Source organism: Bidens hawaiensis, unplaced genomic scaffold (genome assembly GCF_021521415.1).
Source record: "Bidens hawaiensis isolate Kalapana, Puna unplaced genomic scaffold, B.hawaiensis_p1.1 tig00027564_1, whole genome shotgun sequence".
Lineage (NCBI taxonomy): Eukaryota > Viridiplantae > Streptophyta > Magnoliopsida > Asterales > Asteraceae > Bidens > Bidens hawaiensis.
In genome coordinates this window covers 199,274-221,899 of record NW_027494466.1, presented here as the reverse complement: position 1 = coordinate 221,899, position 22,626 = coordinate 199,274, and the positions used below count along the sequence as shown (strand labels likewise).

The following is a 22,626-nucleotide window of genomic DNA, read 5'->3' as shown; positions in this document are numbered from 1 at the left end:
CTAGATATTCTTATGACATGAATGAACAAACATGTCTTGATGATGTGGAAACATATTTGCAGAGTGACACATTTTTGGGTCCTCAACTTGATGATGATATGAATATTGAATTGGTTAGAGGGGTTTAAATGGTCCTGTTGTTGACAATAATACCTTAGTTTTAAACAGAGATGAAGATCTATTTGAAGCTGCTTCATGGTTTTTATTAGTTAATCACTTTTATACTCTTTTTTAATTTGTATTTATTTTAGATTGTCAAGTTTTTTATATTTTCATTTGGGGCCGGCAAGATCACAATGATTTGCATTTATTTGTTACATTTTCATTTGGCTATAAATCAGCTGTTGATACAATCTTAAGAATGCTTTTTTCATTCAAAATGTGATTTTGTAACTGTTTGGTTTTGCTACATATGTTTCCAATGGTATTTTTTGGGGGGAAACATTCTCATGGTTTATTGTTTTAGATCTACATGTGAATTTGTTTATGTGTTTAGTTTAAAGTTTAGCTAGTTCGCATGGTGGCATGCATAGTTGATTTTGTTAATTTTGGTTTTTTCTATTCATTGATGTTTACTTTAATACTCTATTTAGTTCAAATGTTAATGGGTCGCTTTTGCTGTTATGTTAATGTGCCTAAGGGGATGTACCCCGGAACCAATTCATCATCCCAATTGATTGCGTCAAATATAGGCGATGTCACAATCTTTAGTGAAAGGGTTTCTTGATGCTACAATGCAATATTGGTGCCAAATGTAAGTTAATTTTTTTTGTATAATTATATTTATTTAAAACATAGTTGAATTTTTAACCTTGCACTATTTATATTGTTGATATTTAGTTACTTGGGTTTGAATTATACCTGGTTTGGGCTTAATTAATATAGTAACTTTGTTACATAACTTATATCTCATCAGCTAAGCCTACACAGGTACATCACCAACTGCAGTCTTAAATATTACAAACTATTTAAAGAAGCTGTGAAGGATTGTGCCAAACCACTAACTTGAGAAAACAATGTTTAGTTTGATCAGAGGCAGAAGCAGATGGGAAAGCCAACAGGTGATGAAATGCAGAAACAAGACATTCTCAAAAAGTTCATGGCCGAGGTAAAAATCATGTTTTTTTATTTATACACAAGAGTTATTTATACAATTCTTAAGTGTGAATTGATCAAGGTTGTCACCTTTATTAGTTTTTTGTGGCGGGTTGACTTAAAATTTGAATTTGAATTTGTGCAGCATCTGGAGATGGACTTTTCAAGGGCTAAGATTAACTGGGAGTCTAATCAGTGAGCAACTATTTCAAAATGCTTTAGGAGATTTTGTATGAGATAGAGTTGGATTGTCTGTTTGAAAAATAGTAGTTATTTTGATGAAATCTGTCCATATGAACTTGGTTATTGTTTTTTGCGTTATAGTTTACTATAAAATGATGAATGTTTAAAACCTAGTTTTTCAGTATTCATGCTTGATTTGTTTTTCAATGATCGTATTCTTTCATATTAGTTTTGTCGCCTAACCTACTACCTCTTGTGGTTTTTGTTGTGCAATCGTCTTTTAGCTAGTACAAGTATTTTGTTTGTTCCAAGTTCTTAAATTGATGATATAATGAATCGATAACTAATTATGTATATGTTGATTCCCAAACTGATGGCACTAACTGGAAGAAGTTAAAGCTAGTCGGTTAGTTTGGGATAGAAACGCTTTATAGGTTATGTCGGATTGCTGGTTTGATCGATCTTGGAACTGGTGGTGTACCTGGGTAGGCTTAGATGGGTGAAATATACAACTATTTGATTTAGCTATCTAAATATACAGCTACATGTGTAGGCTTTGAGACTGCAGTTAGTGGTTTGGCACAACAACTAAATATTGTTTTCTCATTTTGTAAGGCCCTGTTCCCGCTGCCCTATTTTGCCATTGGATTTACTCATAAACACAGTTCTAAATATCATAGTTAATTAAAATTTTTGCAGAAATAATAATTAAAGTCAACCATTCGTTACTAAACATTCAAAACTTGTATTTAAAAAACATAACATAAGATAAAACATCATGACAAATACTTCTTCAGATGCCAGCCTTTTCAGATTGCCATATGTCTCCCTTAAGCCAGATGCTTTAATCTATTTACCTGTGTGCATACTAAAAGTCAGCTATGCTGAGTGAGTTCTAATTAATCAGATAACTTACTTTACATACATATATGTGCCCGAAGATACGTATTACATACTTATCCCGTTCATCATTCTTCCACATATATACATGCATTCCTTCTTTCGTACTTTCTTTCTTTCACATATACAATACATTCATAACTATCCTTACATTGTAAAGAACATTTCGCCCTACATACCTCGGATATTGTTAGGGTCCGGTACTTTCCATCCTCGGATATTATAAGGGTCTGGTACCCTCCATCCTCGGATATTATTAGGGTCTGGTACCCTCCATCCTCGGATATTATTAGGGTCCGTTACCATTCCTTCCATGCAACCATACCATCATACATTCATTTCATTACTTTCATATTTACGTATTTCCGAAACCATTCATAGATCATTAATAACATATTCGCATATCATACATACATCATTCATAACACATTCACATATCATACACTTACCACTTAAGGTAAGCGTATTAACTAATCACATCAAGTATGCACCCAGGCCCGAAAACATAACAAGGAAATGGGGCTAGAAACTCACCTGTAAGTGATTCCTTTCTGAGTTTACTGTAATGCCCTTCTTGAGTTGCGCACGGCTAACTGTGTATCAATTAACAAGCATCACTTAACTACTCCTAATTATATCATATTTCTAAGTTATTGTAACACCTAGCTACAGGGGACTGGGGGCAGCGCCCTTGGCAGCAGGATTCTTAGGGCGGAAGCCCCTAGCGGGGTCCAAGGGGCAGAGCCCCTGACTGGGGTTAAGTTTTCATTATTAATTATTTTCATATTCGAAGCCTGTATATTGTATAAGTCCATTATTTATTTTCATATTCGAAGCTTATAGTTATTGCTTATTCGAAGCTTATAATTTTCATTTATAAGTCTTGACTAAAAACCTCATCAGAAAACTAAAGTTCCGTCTTTCTAACTAGGTCATTTCCCGTTTTAAACGTTACCTTTCATTATTAATTATTTTCATATTCGAAGCTTATATATCATATAAGTCCATACCTATCGTCTATGTACGTATACGTTGTCTATCTTTCGTTTACTTCAGAAAATCGTTTAAGCTCGTATAAGTTTAGGGCGTGTAAGTTAATATGGCGTATATGTCCTTTTTAGGCACATAAGTTCTGTTAGGTGTATAAGTTCATCTGATGTATAAGTACATCCGGCGTATAAGTTATACATATACGTTACATACATACATGTCGTATATACAAACACGTTGATCATACTTAAACCGCTGAACATACATATACATTACCTATACTTTTGCGCTTCGTACACATATACGCTCCTTCATACTTACACGCTGCAACTTATACGACGTATATACTTATACGACCGTATAAGTACAGGTCAGCCCCCTTCTCACGCGTTTATAAGGTTTTTCTTCGATTTTGGAACTGTCAGCCGCCGTTAACCACCATGGTTGATCGGGGTTTGATCATTTATGACCCAGATAGCTTCGGGGTGTCCAGATCTGAGCTAAGGTGGTACTTAAGCTCGTTTTTGGTTGATTAAACATCCAAATAAAACTAGGTCTACTCCAAGCGGCTCATACGGCATCACGGGGTTGCGGTGTCAGGTTCTAATATGTTGGGTCAGCTGAGATGATTTATTTCTTACCTTCAATTGGTCTCGGATCGTTGAATATAGTACAGTATAGAGTGTTTGGCTTAAGTGTGTGCTTTTCTTTTTTGTCAATAATTAATTAATGCCCACCATCCCTTTTATCTTATTATTTTATTACTATCTCTACTAACTCAAATTAATTCCTCCCACGAAATTAATAATTAATATTATTCTAGGAAATTTTGGGATGTTACACAATTTAGTCCTTTCCGATTTAGTTTGAAAATTTTTCAATGTATAATTCCTTTCTTGTGTGTTGTTTGATGTTGCTTGTGCAATAAATGCAGCTATTAATCCCCGAATTTAACCGCAGGCTTCACCACTGTCACTAGTGAGGGAGATCATCAAACGTGCGGTCCAACCGGTATAATAAAATTATAGCGAATAAGCGTTATATAAAAGTGATGTATAATTACTCAAATATAAAGTATCATATTATAGTATATTATAACATCACCACAATGATTAAGTGTCTTATAAAGTTTAAAGTTATAAAACTCAAGTGTCATGTGTCACAATAAGTTATGCTACAATGAAATTATAGCGAATAAGTGTACTATAAAACTGATGTTTTATGACTCATATATCAAGTGTCCTATTACGGTGTATTACAATAACACCAAAATGGTTAAACATCATGTAAAGCTTAAAGTTATAAAACCCAAGTGTCAAGTGTCATATTAAGTTATGTTATAATAAAACTCTAGCGAATAAGCGGCCTATAAAATAGATGTTTTATGACTACAATATCAAGTGTCATATTACGGTGTATTATAATAACACCACAATGCTTAAGCGTCCTATAAATGTGACAACTCGGATTTTTCAATTAATTATATTAGTAACCCGACCCGTTTTATGTTTGGGAAATTTTATCAATAAAGAAAGATCGTGTTTATCAAGTAATTATATTATTATTTTTTTGTTTATTATATATATATATATATATATATATATATAATTAACTTTAAAACATGTACAATTTTAACCCCAAACTATAATTTAATCTATTTTTGTTTCCAGCATCATACTAGAGGGACTAAATGCAATTAAAGATACATATTCAATCCTTAGAGCCTCGCCATAAAACCCCTAAGGTTAATTTGATTTTATCAGCCTCTCTATACTTGTTCTTCATCTCATTCTGGTCATGGGGTTTCCGTGCAATTAGGACATCATTCTTTAACGTTTATGGTAATTAATGTATTCTTTCTGGTCGTCGATGATTCGAGATCAAAAACCCTAACATGATTTAAGCAAAATTGTTTAATTAATATCTACCAGGTAACACCCTAGCCCAGTTGGCTATGGTGGTTGGGTTAAACACTTGAACCTCTAGGGTGCGGGTTCCCCCCCAACACACTTTTTTTTTTTTTAATTCATTTAAATCACTATATGTCATTATTTAACCAATTAATTAATATCATGTATATAGTCACATGGATCGCGGTTCGCTCCGGTACGGGAACGAGGTACGGGATCGCAATTCTCTAGGTCACTAAAATCCGGTACGATGGGGGGTAGGTTCATTTCGGATCGCTTCTGTACGATTTACCATAATATTTGGTATGATGTACCAATTAAATTATGTGTTATTTTTGTACATGAAATGTCATAATAACTTCAAGACTTAATTCAAAACAGTAACTTCAAAATTCAATTCAAAACAAGTTTCACAACTTAAATGATAAAAGTCATAAACATAATAGTACTTAAAAATTAAATAACGAAGTGATAAAACTTAGAAAATTATTCCACCCTTCGTTTTTTCCCTTTCCCTTTGTCGTTCTCTTCATCCTTCTCTAGATTCTCCCATGCCATCTCATCTAGCCTTGAGCTTTCCAAGTTTGATGATTCGGGATTTATATTCTACTTCTTGTGTGGTCCTTCTTTATATGACTCAGAAAACCTTGAAATCATACGAATATTAGAATGAGCATAAACAAGTTTGTCCGCCGTTTTACAATTAAGTCGATTCCTCTTCACACTATGAATGTTGGAATAGGTACTCCAATTTCTTTCCGCTGAAGAACTACTTATAGGCTGCGACAAGACCTTTTTTGCCACTTCAGCTAATTCTGGTGTTTTCGCACCATAAGTAGACCACCCATCAATTGCTTCCATTGTAACCACATCCAAATGAGCCGCGAGTAAAGAATAAAGACCCTTCTTCATGTGAAACGTAGCAAACGGTGCTCGTAACAAGTTCCGCTCAGCTTCATTTTCACCAATGCGGTTAAAAGCTTCCAAAACACCATTGACAACTTGTTTATCATTGTTGGGTGCGGTTCTTTTTTCGCCGCCCGGTTCGATCGTTTCAAGAAAACGTGTGTCATAAAATCGAGGACTTAAAGCAAATCCCAAACAATGTAAAGGTATTGACATTTTCTCCCACCTATTCAAGAGAATTTGTTTCACTTGAGAGAAATACAACTCCATGGCGTATTTGATTTCTCCCAACATAATATCCATCTTCTCATATATTTCACCCATTTTTAGGCCTTCACCATCACAAAATTTAACTACCATGTAAATAGGCTTTGTGATTTTTAGAATGTTTTCAACTTCATTCCAGAAATTATCATCTCTAATAATGTTAACAACAGTCTGGGCAGCATTTCTAGCTTGTTCATCGCCTTGTTTTGCCCAATCTCTCCAGGAATTTAGAGAAATTGTTGTAGAAAGAGCTTCTCTATAGAGGGTTAACCTCTTCAACAAAATGTAGTGAGAGGCAAATCGGGTTTTGGCAACCTGTAATAGCTCCAACTTTGAATTTTCTCTAAACATGGACAAAGCTTGTCCATGGTTCATAAAATACTTGACAATCGTTTTTCCTTTATTATAGGTGTCTTCTAGCCAAAAAAACTCTTTTTGCAAAATCTTTGAAAATTAAATTCAATGTATGCACACAACATGGAGACCAAAAAATATGCTTGTATACCTTTTCGATCTCCTTTCCAACGGCTTTACATAAACATATGCTTGTGTACCTCGGAAAAGTCTTCGGCATACATAAACATAGAACCACGATTGTTTACAGCTAGAACATTTATCAATGGTTTGTATTTAACATTTATCCATCCATCAGACACAATAGAAAGACCATGTGAGTACCATGTGTCTTTAAATGGAATGAGCTCCTTCTCCACATCTCCAACACATTCATCTAGTAAGACAGTTCTCGCTTTCTCACTAGATGGTGCTTTATAATCATTAGGCGCCCTCTTTATGGCGGTTACCATTTCTTGAAACTGTGGGTTGCGCAAAACATTAAATGGGATTCCGTTTGCACATAATTCCCTCTCAATTTTTAAATCGACCGCACTTCTCTCCATTATAGAAAAAGCTTTTTCTATTGACTTTTTAGAGCTTAAATTTTGTTTTTTTTTTCATTACAGAGCTCTTTAACGATTTAGAAACACCAATCTTTTCGGCCTCTTTCACCCGCTTTTGCAAACATTGATAAGCTTCTCGGTCTTTGAGCATAGCAGAACACCTTTGAATTTCAGCTTTTTTTCTCACGGGAGCTCCAAAGAAATGAGTGTGCATTCGAGTGTAAGAACTTGTATACTTTTTAAGACAGTGTTTACAACGCCACACTTTAGCACCTCCCGGGTTTTTACTACCACTAGCGCTTAATAAATCCACTTCATTATACAAAGGCTTATCATCAACGGTGGTATCTTTTAACTTTTGTTTGCCTAGAAAAATCAAACAAAAAAATATATAAAAATAATATAAAGGCACTAAGCTTAAAAATAAAAATAAAACTCTTGTTTACGTGTGTTGTTTACTATTCAAATGGAAATGAAATCACAAATGTTAGATCAGATGGACCAAACTTTTAAAGAATGAAATCTCTGTATCATAAATGTTATGTTTATGAACGGTACCAGTTGAGATTTTAAAGAATGACATCTTTGTATCATAAATGTTATGTTTATGGGTCGTGTGGGGTAATATATACTTGATTAAATAACACTTAGGTACATTCTCAATTCTCAAACATGTAGGTGAAAGAAATTAAAATAATTAAAAAATATATTGATTAATAATATTTTATTTGTATTAGATTATGGAAAACAAGATCTATTTAAATAACACTCTGGCCAAAGTAAACAACACACAAGACCGTCTGCCACTTTTGACAAGAACAAATATTATCTTTTCACTAAAAAATATTCACATAATCACAAACTCACAGTACCTTCATTATTGTCGTCTTCTTCTTCATCAATATCGACAAAGTTCTCTTGGTTTTCGTCTTCTGATTGCTCTCCAATTTCACTTTCTTCTTCATAATCAAAGGTGGGTTTTTGCTTTCCAAACACCATGAATGATTGATTTGTGTATACAATTGATTTAATAAAAAATAGAAAATTCGAATTATTGATTTGTGGATAAGACTGGTGAATCGTTCAACATAATATAGGCAGGCCGCCTGTTGGAATTTTAGGGTTATAGTATGACTGTTGTGTTGGGTCAAGAGTATGACCCAAATGAGGAGATTTGACCTAAATGAAGATTATGGAATATTGGAATCTTCTCAACCTCCTCAGAAACTGCTAAGTATTGAATCCGAGCACACCTTGGGATACGAGCAAGCTTTTACTTAGCCGGGTATGAGATTTTGCCTCCCAGGCAAGGTTTACTTCAATTAGTCTTCTTAAGTGGATATCCGGGCAATGTATACTAATTTAGTGTATTCCCGAGTAAGGATCACTGATTTGGTGTCTCCGAGCAAGGTTCACTTTGTCAAGCAGGTTTGTTCTTCAAGACCAAGTATTTTACTCTTCCGAGTAGGTTTGGTCAATCAAGTCCATGAAGTCAAGTGATTGGAAGACCGGGCGAGGTATTCTTTAATAATTATGGTCCGAGCAAGCTTGATGTATAAATGGAATATATCTCTAAGTAACATCAGGCAAGGTTCAACTCAAGCAAGGAACTGTACTCCCGAGTACGCTTTGCTAATAAGTTATTTATGGCAAAGAGTTGGATTGGACCATCAAAGAACAAGGTTACTCGTAAGGGATTGTCGGGCAAAGTCTGGCAAAGTCAAGAAGACTGAAGTCTACTCGGTGAATATTTTACTTGGTAAAATATTATTTAAGTAAAGTCTACCCGAAAACTGATCCCGAGCACACTTCTATGTTACCAAGTTATGAAGGATGGCTGAGCATACTCGGAAAGACAAGATTGATGCAAAGCCTACCCGGAAGACTTGTTTTACACTTAGTTTATTTTGAATATGTAATTTGAATATGTATTATCGGATAGGGTTTCTAGAAGGAATGACAGTTGTCCTAGGTTGGCAGGCCTATAAATAGAATGTTTAGGGCACGCCGCCAGGAGAGGCAGAACACACAATACGGATAAGACAGACTCATTTATTGAGGGAATATTGTGTGACGGCTGTCTTAGGATTCCTAGAAAACCTTAAATCGATTATCCTTTTGTATGATTAACTTTATATAAATGGAAATCTTTTGAGTGAATCTTGAGTGTGCCTTCTACCTGTGATTATTTATTGCAACCGTATGTTTGTTATTGATTCCGCCTTTAACAAACGGATATCTTTCTAAATATAGCAACCCGTCATTAACTCTCTTGTCAACATGATTAATCTGTGTGAGTTATGACTTGATTGATTAAGATCCAGCTGAAATCAAAGGGAACGACAAGTGGTATCAGAGCTGATTACTGCTATTTTTAGAAAGATTGTTGCTGATTTAAGATTTGAAGAAGAATGACGTAAGCAGACCACTGTTCGATTGATTTGTGACGTCAGCAGCCCTGTTTTCCATTTTTCTTCCAGATCTACAATCTACCGGTGTTTTCTCTTCCTTATTTCAATTAAAGTTCTAATATTTATATCTAAATCTTGTTCTAATCACATCAGACACATCAGATCTGAGCATTGTGTTTTCAGATCTGATTATTTTGAAATTTTTTTAAGGAAACTGATTTTTAATTTCTCAAAATGTCTGGATATGAGGAACAAGAGGTGTCTACTAACAAGATACCAAGGTTGTATGGACAGGAAAACTTTATCAAATGGAAGGTACTTTTTGAAGCAGCCGTATGCTACAATGATATTGACATGTGGAACTCCATCAAGAATGGTCCACAAACTGCTATTGAAGAAGGTGCAAATGCTACTGCAACCGCTGCTGTAAGGGAAAAAATGAGAAAGGTGGATGACAAAGCCTTAGCTATGATTAAGCTAGGTTTGTCTTGGGAGATTCTGACCAAGGTGGCTCATCACACAACAGCCAAGCAAATGTATGATGTCATCCTTGAAATGTATGAAGGGAATACTGAACTAAAGAACATAAAGAAGTAAAGATTGAAGCAACAGTTGGAAAGGTTCAAGTATAGAGATGGAGAAAGGTTTAAATCAATACTAGAACGGTTTCTAAGTATTGTGAATGAGTTGAGAACAACTGATTATGTAATGACTGACTTTGATTTGAATACAAAGTTACTCAACTCAATGCCAAAAGAATGGTATACTGCTTGCAAATTCATCCTTCAGAAGCAAAATTTCAATGAATTGAAATTAGATGATGTAGTATGCTTTTTTCAGGCTGCTGAACTTGAAATGATTGAGAATGAGATGATCAAGGAAGATAGACCATGTTTCAATGTTTCAAATACATTGATTGCACCAATGGGAAATCTGTCCACCAAGAATCAACAGCAAATTCCCATTATTGAAGAACCAGCTGAACATAATGCTTTCACTCCAAAATCTTTCATTGGGGGTAGCACAAGTAATCAAGGAAATCAGCAGAGGTTCAATGTGCAACTAATTGATGATTCTGATTCTGCCTCTATGTCAAGTGGAAATGTTCCTAACACTGGAACATGACATAGTCAAAGAAATGAAACACAAGCCTTGTTGTCTATGTTTACTGAGTCATATAATGCATTTGTTGCAAAGAACCTAATTCACACAAGTGTGGTACAAGATGATTTGGAACAGATGATTTGGAAGACATGGATTTGAAATGGCAAGCTGCCATGTTGGGTTTGAGAAGTAGAAAGCTGTATAACAGAACTGGTAGGTCTCTGGTTTCTGGTCCTAATGAAAGGATTGGTTTTGACAAGTCAAAAGCAATATGCTACAATTGTCAACAACCTGGTCATTTTGCAAGAGAATGCAATCAACCAAGAAACTTTCAAATAAATCAATTCCAGAATCAACCAGGAGGTCAGCATCAATATCAACAAAATCAACCAAGAGGTCAGCAGAATTACCAACAAAATCAGCCAAGATTCAACAACAGCAATCAAATGAACAACTTCAATAACAACAACTACAACCCAAACTTCAACAACTTTCAGCCTCACATGAATAGTCAACAATAAAGTATGCAACAGAATCAAGGTTTTCAAATGAATAACAATCAAAACCTTCAAGCAGCTCAAAATGTACTAAACACCATTGTTCCAGCAAATCAAAATCAAATCAGAAATCAAGGAAATGTGGCAGTGACTACACAACATGAAGAAAATTTTTATTGGAGCAATCATGAAGAGGACATTGCAGATGATATCAGGAAAGCAAATATGGCATTCATGGCCATAATTGAGAAAGAAAAGGGATCATCATCTTAGGTATACTCTGCTCCTACAGTTGATTTAAATGAACTTATCATTGAATTGAAAACAAAAGTAGGCAAGCTGGAAAGTGAGTGTTTCATTAAACAAAGTATCATAAATGAGTATGAGGCAAGTGAGATGATCAGTGATGAAAAGATTAAAAGCCTTGAAGATGATTGCATGATCATTTACAGAACTCAAACCAGATACATCACTGAGATTGATGGATTAAAGAAGATATTAGTTGAAGAAAAGGTGCAAAACACAAGACTAAAGGTTGAAACTGAATTTCTGAAGAATTTAGTCTCAACTGGCAACATATGTGGTATACTGAATCAGGTAAAAGAACAAGACAAATACAAAACAGTTCCACCTCCATTCAACAACAATTTTATGCCAAAAGTTGACAAAGAGAAAAGAGATGCATACTTGCAACAATTCAAAGATGTCTTTCAAGACAGGGAAGAAGTTGTTGATTTGTACAAAAAGTTAGAAGTGAATGAAGAAGGAGAATTTGTGATTAAGAAAGAAGTAAAAGAGGATAAGTCAATTGGAGTTCAAGTCTCTGAGGATGACTTTGATTCAGTTGAATTGGATCAAGATGATTTGAGTGATTTGAGTGATCAAATTACTGAAAAGGAAATCAAAGCTACTGAAAGAGGAAGAAAATATAAGAAACCTGAATCTGTTGATAACTTCCAAAGTATCCACCAGTCCCACCAAAATTGAAGAAACAGAATGACAAAATGAAAAGAGAACATGTTTCTTTTGATATTTGTGAAAGGAGGAAGATAGACTATAATGCAGTCAGGCCTCCAACAAGGCTGTATTGAGAAGGATAAAACTGAACAACAACAAGAAGAAGGTGAATGAAAAGGTTGATACAGAAAATTTTATCCCAGTTTATCCAATCTTTTCTAGTCATGAGGTGCTTGATGTTGGAAAAGTGGAAACTATGGAAGAATATGAGAAAAGACTGACAAGGGTTAGAGAAAGCAGTGATGAAGAATCTATGATTATGAAGAAAATTGTCTTTGTCAAAAGCAAAGTTGAAAGACAGGACATCAAGATTGAGGAATTTGTTCCTTTTTCAATTGATTTTGATAGTTTAAAGAATCAGAAGACTCTAGGAGTCAAGACACCTAAGACAAGTGAAAGATACAAGAAACCAAAAGAACATGAAGTCTTCAAGGGCAAGGTTTGGTGCAAAAGGTGTGATAAATATGGTCACCACACAGATTCATGTAATGAAAGATCCAAATTCAAACCATTTCATGTACCAGATGGAACAAAGTATGGTCAAGACTTTGTCTTGTACAAACAGAAGAATGATGAATATCTGGGAAAAGGAAAGGTGTGTGGTAATGAAACCATGAACAAAGAAAAGAAGAAATCTGAAAAGGAGACAAGGGTTGAAAAGAAAATGACTGAACTAGAAAGAAGAAGCAAATCTCCTAAAAGGCATGAGAAATTGACCAAAAAGAACTATCAATCTGTGAGAATCAAGCAAGATACTCAATCACTCAAATCTGATTGTTCTCAAGGATCATCAAGCAGTAAAAAGATAAGAAGAAAAGATGCACATTCTAGAATTAAACCAACAGAACTCACTGGTGATGAGAAATTTCTACTAAGACATGGATATGAACCACATGGTTTCCTTTGGAAAACTAAGACTGAGAGTAAGGATGAACAAATTGCTGATGTAAGAGACTACTCTGAGATGAAGGATTATGTGATACAAGAGTATGTCACTGACTCAGCTGAATACCAGTGTTCAACCTCACATGTCAAAACTCCAAGAGAGTGTGATTATGAAACTGATCATTCAGACAACTTAGAATTGGCTCATGAAGATCCTAAACCAACAACACTTACTTCCCAAGCTGTGACTAAAACTGAATCTGATGAGCTGCAAGTTGATAAGACTTGCACTTCATCACATAACTTATCAAATTTTCTCTGTATGTGCAGGAACAGTCCACTCCTCTTAATGACATATGGTATATAGATAGTGGTTGTTCTAGGCACATGACTTGTGACAAGAGATCTCTTGTCAACTATGAAGAGAAGTATGAAGGTCCAGTAGCTTTTGGGAGTGATGAGAATGGTGGAAAGATTGTTGGAAAAGGAATATTAACAAATGGGAAAGTCTCATTTGATAATGTATTTCATGTTGATGGTCTTCAGTACAATCTGCTGAGCATATCACAAATGTGTGATAAAGGTTACAAAGTAAGTTTTGATGATTCACACTGTTTCATTTTAAAACCTGAGTTTGTAATTCCACCTGAAATGATTATGATGATGGCACCAAGAAATGGAAACTTGTATGAGTTGAATATGAAAGAAGCCATTTCAAGAGGAGGTGCATGTTTTGTTTTCAAAGCCACTGAAAATGAATCTAAATTGTGGCATAGGAAACTGTGTCATGTAAACTTGAAGAACATGAATAGACTGGTCAAAGGTGAGCATGTAATTGGATTACCTACAAGAGAATTCAAGTTAGATGATCATTGTGACTCATGTCAAAAGGGAAAACAACACAAGTCTACTCATAAGACAAAGCTCATTAATTCAATTGATCAACCACTTATGTTACTTCACATGGATCTCTTTGGTCCTGTGAGTGTGCCAAGTATTGGAAAGAAGAGATACTGTCTGGTGATCATTGATGACTATTCAAGATATACTTGGGTTTATTTCCTAAGTACCAAAGATGAGACTGCTGAGTTGATTAAAGGTTGTGTCACAATGATTGAGAACAAGCTGAATAAGAAAGTCAAGATGATGAGAAGTGACAATGGTACAGAGTTCAAGAATGGAGTTATGGAAGAATTTTGCACACAGAAAGGGATATTTCAACAATTTTCAGCTCCTAGAACTCCTGAACAAAATGGGGTGGCAGAAAGAAGAAACAGAACTTTGATAGAAGCTGCCAGAACCATGTTGGCAGATGCAAATTTGCCTGTCACTTTTTGGGCTGAAGCAATCAATACAGCATGTTATGTTCAAAACAGGGTGCTTGTAAACAAAAGGCATAACAAGACTCCATATGAAATTTTCAATAATAGAAAGCCTTACATCAAGTTTTTCAAGCCCTTTGGTTGCAAATGTTTTCTTTTGAACACTAGAGATTATTTGAAAAAGTTTCAAACTAAGTCACTAGATTGTTTCTTTGTTGGATATTCTACTCACTCAAAGGCATACAGGGTATATGTGAAAGATCACATGAGTGTGATAGAATCTTCTGACATCATTTTTAATGAGAATCAGTTCAACACAGTCAGTGGTGCAGAATGGCTGTTTGATCATGAGAAGTTAATAAAGTCATTCAAGATTTATTAACTGAAGACTTTGATGATTCATTCTACAAGACCAGTGTACTTGCAGAGAATAAGAAGAAAGAATTGGACTTAGAAGAATTGTGGAAAAGGGTTGCTAGAAAAGAAAAGGAATACACTTTTGTGAACAGCTCCTCAAGCAAGGTCATTGAACAGGATCAGGCTATGAACAATCAAGACAGTCCAAATGTACAGAATGATCAAGTTCAGAATGAGAGTGACACAAGCAACCAATCAAATGAAGAAGCTGTCACCACAGAAAGATTTCAAGACTTATTCCAAAATTTGAATCTGGGAAACAATGGTGCATCTACTTCAGGTCAAAAAAATGAGGAAGCACCACAGTTTCATGATGTAGAAGCTGATTTGATCATTGAAGAACCTGAACTCAATGAAACAAATCTTGACACAAATTTGTCTACAAATATGATAATACAAACTCCGACTGTTGAAAAGAATCATCCTGCAGAAAATATCATTGGTGACTTGCATGAAAGAGTTACAAGGAGTCATTCTGAGATAGCAAACATCTGTCTGTACTCTTGCTTTCTATCTCAAATAGAACCAAAGAACATTGCTCAAGCTTTAAAAGACAATAGTTGGGTAGAGGCAATGCAAGAGGAATTGGCATAGTTTAGAGATCTACATGTGTAGGATCTTGTAGACAAGCCATATAACAGATATGCAATTGGAACCAAGTGGGTTTTCGGAAACAAAAAGGATGAAAGGGGTTTAGTGATTAAAAACAAAGCTAGACTTGTAGCACTGGGATGTCTTCAAGAAGAAGGGATAGACTTTGAGGAAGTATTTGCACCAGTTGCAAGACTGGAAGCCATAAGAATTTTCCTTGCATATGCTGCCTCAAAGAACATTAGAGTATTCCAGCTTGATGTTAAATCTGCATTCCTAAATAGAAATATTGATGAAGAGGTGTATGTAGCTCAGCCACCAGGTTTTGAGGATCCCATGTATCCAAACAGGGTGTACAAATTAAACAAAGCCCTTTATGGACTGCATCAGGCTCCTAAAGCATGGTATGATGAGCTATCAACTCATCTACTTGAAAATGGTTTCACACGGGGAGCCATTGACAAGACACTCTTCTACAAAAGAAAGGGATCAGATTTGTTGCTTTTACAAGTCTATGTTGATGATATCATCTTTGGATCTACAAATGAAATTATGTGTTTGGAGTTTGAAGGGGTGATGAAATCCAAGTATAGCATGAGTTCCATGGGTGAAATGAACTTCTTTCTGGGACTGCAAGTTCTACAAAAGGCTGAAGGGATCTTCATTCACCAAACTAAATATGTGCAGGACATTTTGAACAAGTTCAACTGTCATGATTACAAGTCTACTTTAACTCCAATGGACACCAAAGAAAAGATGATTGCTGATGAAAAGGTGGAGTCAGTAGATGAACATGAATACAGAGCCAAGATGGATCTCTGATGTATCTGACTGCAACAAGACCAGATATCATGTTTGATGTGTGTGTATGTGCAAGGTTCCAGTCAAATCCAAAAGTCTCCCACATGAATGCTGTGAAAAGAATATTCAGATATTTGAAGGGAAGACCAGACTTAGGAATTTGGTATCCTAAGAATCAAGCCTTTGATCTGCGTGCTTATACAGACAGTGATTATGATGGGTGTAACATGAGCAGAAATTCAACATCAGGGGGATGCCAGTTTTTGGGTGAAAGGCTAGTGTCATGGCAATGCAAGAAACAGACTACAGTATCAATCTCCACTGCAGAAGCTGAATATGTTGCTGCATCTGTCTGCTGTGCACAAGTTCTCTGGATTCAAAATCAGATGCTGGATTATGGTTTGAATTTTCTAAACACCCCTATTCTGATTGATAATACTGCTACATATTTTACTGTTAAGAATCCTGTGCAACATTCTAAGACTAAGCACATTGAAATCAGACATCACTTCATCAGAGATTGCAGTGAAAAAGGTCTGATTGAAATGCAAAGAGTTGATACAAGTGATAACTTGGCTGACCTATTCACCAAACCACTTGACAGAACCACGTTCAACTTTCTTTTGAGAGCCCTGGGGATGATCAACTCTGATGAAATTTGATTAAGGATGTTTGCTTGGTTGTGTACCTCTATGTGCTACCTGAAGAGTTTAGAAGAGGTCACACATGTTGAATGTTTTGTTAAAGTATGTTACTGAGTATGTTACTGAGTATGTTAAATGTGTGTGCCTTAACTGTATCTATGTGTGTCTCTCTGTGATAACTGATTATTTTATTAGAGATTACACATATTAAATATGTTTTGAATATGTTTCAACTGAATGTTGATTGAATATGTTTTGAATATGTTTTAACTGAATGTTGATTGAATATGTTTTGAATATGTTTCAACTGAATGTTTATTGAATATGTTTTGAATATGTCACTGTTTTGAAGTTAACTGATAGGTGCATAAGTAAGTATTTGTGCTATTTGTTTGAAATTGATGATAATTCCTGACTATCATGTTAACTGATCTGATGTTATGATAAGTAGTTTGATATGTTTGGGTGAAATTAAATACTTGTCTGATTTCATAAGTAATCACATGTTTATGGTTACTTGAATATGTGCTTTATCTGATCTTCTGATGTTGTTAAGATGGGATAGACATTGAATGTTAGTACAGTCTGTTTTCTTGATGATGTTAAGAATGATTAGATTTTATTATGTGATTAAACTGTTTATGTCAAAATGTGTTTTATGTCAAAATTAAGTGATTTAATGAATTTTATAATGAATTTTGCATAAATTCTTTATTTTGATCAAAACATGAGCAAGTTGATTAATGGTGTCAATATGATAAGATTATTCAGTTCAAGCTTTTAAGAAGCTTAAAAGAAGGATTTTTTTTAAGAAAAGTCTCAAATAGTTGTTCTTGCTGAAAACTATGTCATTTGCCTAGTTGGAAGGACATGCACTTGTGTATGTTTGGTCCTTAAATCTCTCAGATTCAAAGGATAGCCATTGACCTGAAAACTGGATGCATTTGGGGCAATTATGACTTGTTTCTTACTCCTTCACTTAAAACTATGTCAATAGCTCTGACTTTGAAAGGACATATATTCACATGTATGTTTGGTCTTGTTGACCACTTTTGGTCAAACAGGATATCCATTCACCTGACAATGAAGAGATATTGGGGTGATTGAATATTAAACTGTGTTTAATGGGAAATGATAGTACATTGACTACCTAGCTGATCATATGGAATTAATAGGCTAAAAAGACCTTAGTATAGTACTTAACATGTATGGTTGCTTTCCCATGATGATATAAAATCTAAGGTGATATAAATATAATGAATATGCTAATCTTTATGTGGAGATGAATAGTTGTTCTGCATGTCTCAAGATAAATCTCTCCGAATGATAGGAAGAAAAGTGATTACCCAGTCATACACGAGCCTGTTGTTATTTGGTCAACCAAAAATGAAACATCTTTAAATATGACAAGGAACATACTTTAAGAAAAATTTGAGAAAATATCAAAAACAAGGGGAAGAATGAATAAATAAACCAAAAGTTGATAAGTGTTTTAAATACTTTATCAAACAAGAGGGTTACAACTAGAACTACAAAGATGTTGGCAAAAACTGTCTCATCTTGAATGAAAGGCATGTTTCTAACTGTAAGTCCAATGTTCAACTCTAGATATGTTTGAATCTAAAAAATACAAAAATACAATAAGTTCTGTCATACAAAAAATATTTTTGACCAAATCCAGAAGGTTGGAGTCAAATTGGGGTGATCTGGGGAAAGCCAAATAAGCTTTGAGAAGAGATATGAGGCATCATTGCACAGTGTTGACCATTAATGCATTATGCTTTAAATGAATCTAAACCATATCACCAAAGAGATGAAATTCATGCTAAGTTTATACCTGCTATTAACCTATCTAAGTTGTCATAATAATGCTGAGAGTGAAGTATTGAGATAGCTACTTAGTCAATATGATCCCATTCTTGAGATCTTTTCAGTAAAAGGAAGAAATTGTTTTGAAAAAAAAATATAACTGAAATTTGATCTCTAAATGCACCATTTGCTCTTAAACTATAATCTGAAAAGAAAAATATATTTTGACAAGGTGGTTTAAGTCGAAAAGTGTTGCATTTTGCCTAAAATAGGTTGAATATGTAAGTTCGGGTAAGGTTTGATGCATTATAACCTTTCCGGGCACAAACTGTTTGAATATGTATTTTCGGGTGAGGTTTAATGAACTATAACCTTTCCGAGTACGAAACAGTTGATTATGTGTGAATATGTTGTTTCGGGTAAGGTTTGATAATTTTCAACCTTTCCGAGTAACCTTAGTCATTTTTGACCTGATTATGTGTGAATATGTTGTTTCGGGTAAGGTTTGATAATTTTCAACCTTTCCGAGTAAGCTTAGTCATTTTTGACTAACTTTATGATTTTCGGGCATGCCTTGAAGTGTTTACACTTACCGGATAGAGTACACTGTTGTACTCATTTCCCGAGCAAGCTTGAAGTCTTGAGATGATTATGTGTTGTTATAATTATCTTTTAACAAGTAATTCTTGTTTCGGGCAAGCTATGCATGTTATTTGCTGATTGTAATTCCAAGCAAACTTTGTGAACTTAAGTTAGTACACCGAGTAAGCTTTGTAACTTGTGTGAATATGTTGTTAGGAAAGGTTTGTTAATCTTTCCGGGCACGCTTAGATGTTACTGTTTAAGTCTGTCATTTTTTCGGGTATACTTTGAATAAGATTGATGTTCGACATACCTGATGATTGGATGTGTTTATCCTAGCAAGCTTAGTGCTAACATAGGATTTTCGGGCAAGCTCTATGAAATTTTAGACTATAGAACACTTAAATGTTTATGTGTTTAATTTCATTCCGAGCATGCTCTGTGATATGTGTATAATTTCTTTGAAATTACAAGTGTTTTCGGGCACACCTTGTTTTCCGAGCACACTTTATATTTTGGGCACACTTGTGTTCCTTCAATATACTTGGTAATTTCAAAACTTAACTTTCCGAGTACACTGTCTGCTAGAATTCCTTTCCGGGCACACTTTGTACTATATGAAGGTTATTTGGGTATACTTTGCATACGATTGTTGTTCGGGCAAACTACTCTCCAGAAAGATTGCTCGAGCATACTATGTTTTCAAGCATACTTGAATGAATGTGTTACTTGATTGAATATGTTAGTTAATATGATAAAATTGTTTATGATTCTTATGAGGGTTCATGCTAGTTAAGTTTTAATTTGAATTTGAGAAATCTATGTGGGGATCTTAATTGACTCTTAGTAAGGATGTTTATTTGATGATTATACTTGATTATATGCCTTGTGATTAATTTCTCAAGAAATTGAGTATTTCGGGTAAGCTTTCTTCATTATTGTCTTAACTTTAATTTAATTTACTTGATCGAGCAAGGTTGATATATAGACGAATTCGGGCAAACTTTGTATATTCAAAAATGAAAATCTTCCAAGCAAATTTTGACCGAGTAAGGTTTGTATGTGGAAGTATACCAAGTAGAATTTGGATATACTAATCTTTCGAGTAAGGTCTTATGATCTTAAATGAAATTAAATGTTTTTAATATATCAAGTGGATAATGTTACTGGTTGACAATTAATATTTCACAAAATGACAAAAAGCATTTAAAACCCACTTTCAAAAGGTATAAAAGAGGGAGTTAGGCAAATTTTTCAACATTATTTCCCTCTCTCTCTTTCCACTACAAATCTGGTATCACAAAGCAAACCATTCTTGAAATAGATAAAAAATTTATGAGATAAAAGACAAAACACTTTTAAAATCTCTCACTTTATCTAACATGCTGAAGAAAAGCAAAATATGCAGGCCTTTATTCATAACTCTTTTCTGATAAAGCTACAGATATGTACCTTACATTTGACTTAACTCTCATTAAATGAAGACCTGCATATGCTATTAAAATTTTGAAACTTCACATTTCAAGAGTAACTCACATTTGTGTTTTTGTGCAGATTTCTATATCATTCAAGACAACGGTTTGAATTGACATATTATTTATACTTTAATATTTTTTTTGGATCTAATTGATAATTATGTGTTCATTGATATAACAGAAAATCAACAATGGATCCAACTCCAAGTAATTACAATTCCTACAAACATCATCTTTCTGAAGAACTGAAGAAAGCATTGCAACGAGTTCAAACCCTAATTACTGAGGTTGAGAAGATCTCAGCTGCCCCAAAACAGGGGGAGAAAAAACTGAATCAGGGGGAGAATTCGCTAAAGCTTCTCTCGATTTATGAAAAGAACAGCTCAGATGATGAAGCTGACAATGTTATAGAAGATGAAAAGGAAGATCTTGAGGAAAGAAAAAATTAAAAGGGAAAGAAATTGCTCAAGAGGATGATGAAATTCAGACTTTAAATTCTCAAAAGGAGAATCCAATGGACTCGGAAATGAATGAATCTGAATCTGAAGCCAAAAGAGTCTATGTGCAAAGAATGACAGAAATTTATGACAGAGAATTTCTTTCTCTAATGATGTCCGATAAAGACTTTGAAGAACAAGAAAACTTGATGAAGTTGTTTGAAGATGAGAGAAAGCTAAGAGATGAAGTGAAGAATAATCAGAGAGAAGTCCCTCAAGAACTAATTGAAAAATGCTTGAATGATCAAGAAATTCCAAATGGTGTGGTAGTCTCTCTGCTCAAACTAATTAACCAAGAAGAACCTGAGAAAGAGATAAAGGAGAAACTAGACACTGTCATTGACAAGATTTCAAAGGCTTTAAGTAAAGAAAAGAATACTCAAGACAATGAACTAAAAGGCTTGAAATTGAAAGATGATTTGGAACAAGAAGTGGAAATTCAAAAATTCTTAAGCAAATATGGTGGTAAACCAAAATTTTTGGTTAAGAATGGAATTCCTTTTGATTATGTAAAATTAATGACAAGAAAAGAGATTTTGAGCAACTTCAAGAAAATGAAATGAGAACAATTGAAATTGAAGAAGGGAGCCGCTCAGTCTCTGGTTGGTAAGAACAAAGGAATATCCAAAAAGATGGTTGATCTATTAAGGATGACAATAAAAGGGAAATTCAAAGTAGAGGAATTCTGCAAACAGACAACATCCGTGCTCTCAAAACAGAACAATACAAAGAAAGGGAAGATGTCTGTGTCTACTCAGGAAAAACCAAAGCAGATGCACTTGAAGATGGATAAACCCTTTGTCAAGGTTGCTGTAAAAGCCAAAAACCCTTCAGTCAACCACAATGTTATGCCAAGTGGAATATTCTATGATTCCAGGACTGAACATCTGAATGTTATGATGGAAAATGGAGAGATTGTGAAGATCTTCTCTAAAAATGACGTCAGAAAATTCAATCTATGGCAATTGAATGTGATTGCAGCACTGTATCTCTCTGATTACAAAGAAAGGCAAAGGCCTACAAGTGCTAAGCAATCAGAACTGTTAAGATTCTTGGTTGAGCAAGAAAATTAAACAAGCATATCTGGCTGAAATGAAGAATTTCAAGATTAGGCTTTGTTTTGTAATGTCTTCGGACAACTTACTGATTATGTAATTTGCTTATGTTACTTTGAATATGTAATTTGACTTTGAATTTGATATGTATTTTGCTAAGTGTATGTAACCAGAGAGTGTTTTGGGTCAGCTGAGATGTTCTAATCTAGGGGGAGATTGTTGGGTCAAGAGTTTGACCCAAATGAGGAGATTTGACCTAAATGAAGATTATGGAAGATTGGAATCTTCTCAACCTCCTCAGAAACTGCTAAGTATTGAATCCGAGCACACCTTGGGATCCGAGCAAGCTTTTACTTAGCCAGGTATGAG

The 22,626-nt window shown here is 34.6% G+C and overlaps 1 protein-coding gene across 1 annotated transcript; it reads right to left on the bottom strand.

Moving 5' to 3' along the window:
• Positions 1 to 5,684: 5,684 nt before the first annotated feature.
• LOC143575638 (uncharacterized) lies at positions 5,685 to 7,150 on the bottom strand. Its single transcript, XM_077059951.1, has 2 exons — positions 6,806 to 7,150; positions 5,685 to 6,695 (listed from the first exon to the last, which is right to left on the bottom strand). The coding sequence occupies exons 1-2, from the start codon at positions 7,148 to 7,150 to the stop codon at positions 5,685 to 5,687; spliced, it is 1,356 nt and encodes a 451-aa protein (XP_076916066.1).
• Positions 7,151 to 22,626: the final 15,476 nt, after the last annotated feature.

What these genes read in the sequence shown, in the direction of transcription:
- LOC143575638 (XM_077059951.1), bottom strand. Translation starts at nt 7,150, where the DNA reads ATGGAGAGAAGTGCGGTCGATTTAAAAATTGAGAGGGAATTATGTGCA. An exon ending in ATGCCGAAGACTTTTCCGAG is followed by an intron (nt 6,696 to 6,805) that starts GTACACAAGCAT and finishes TAATTTTCAAAG; the next exon opens with ATTTTGCAAAAAGAGTTTTT.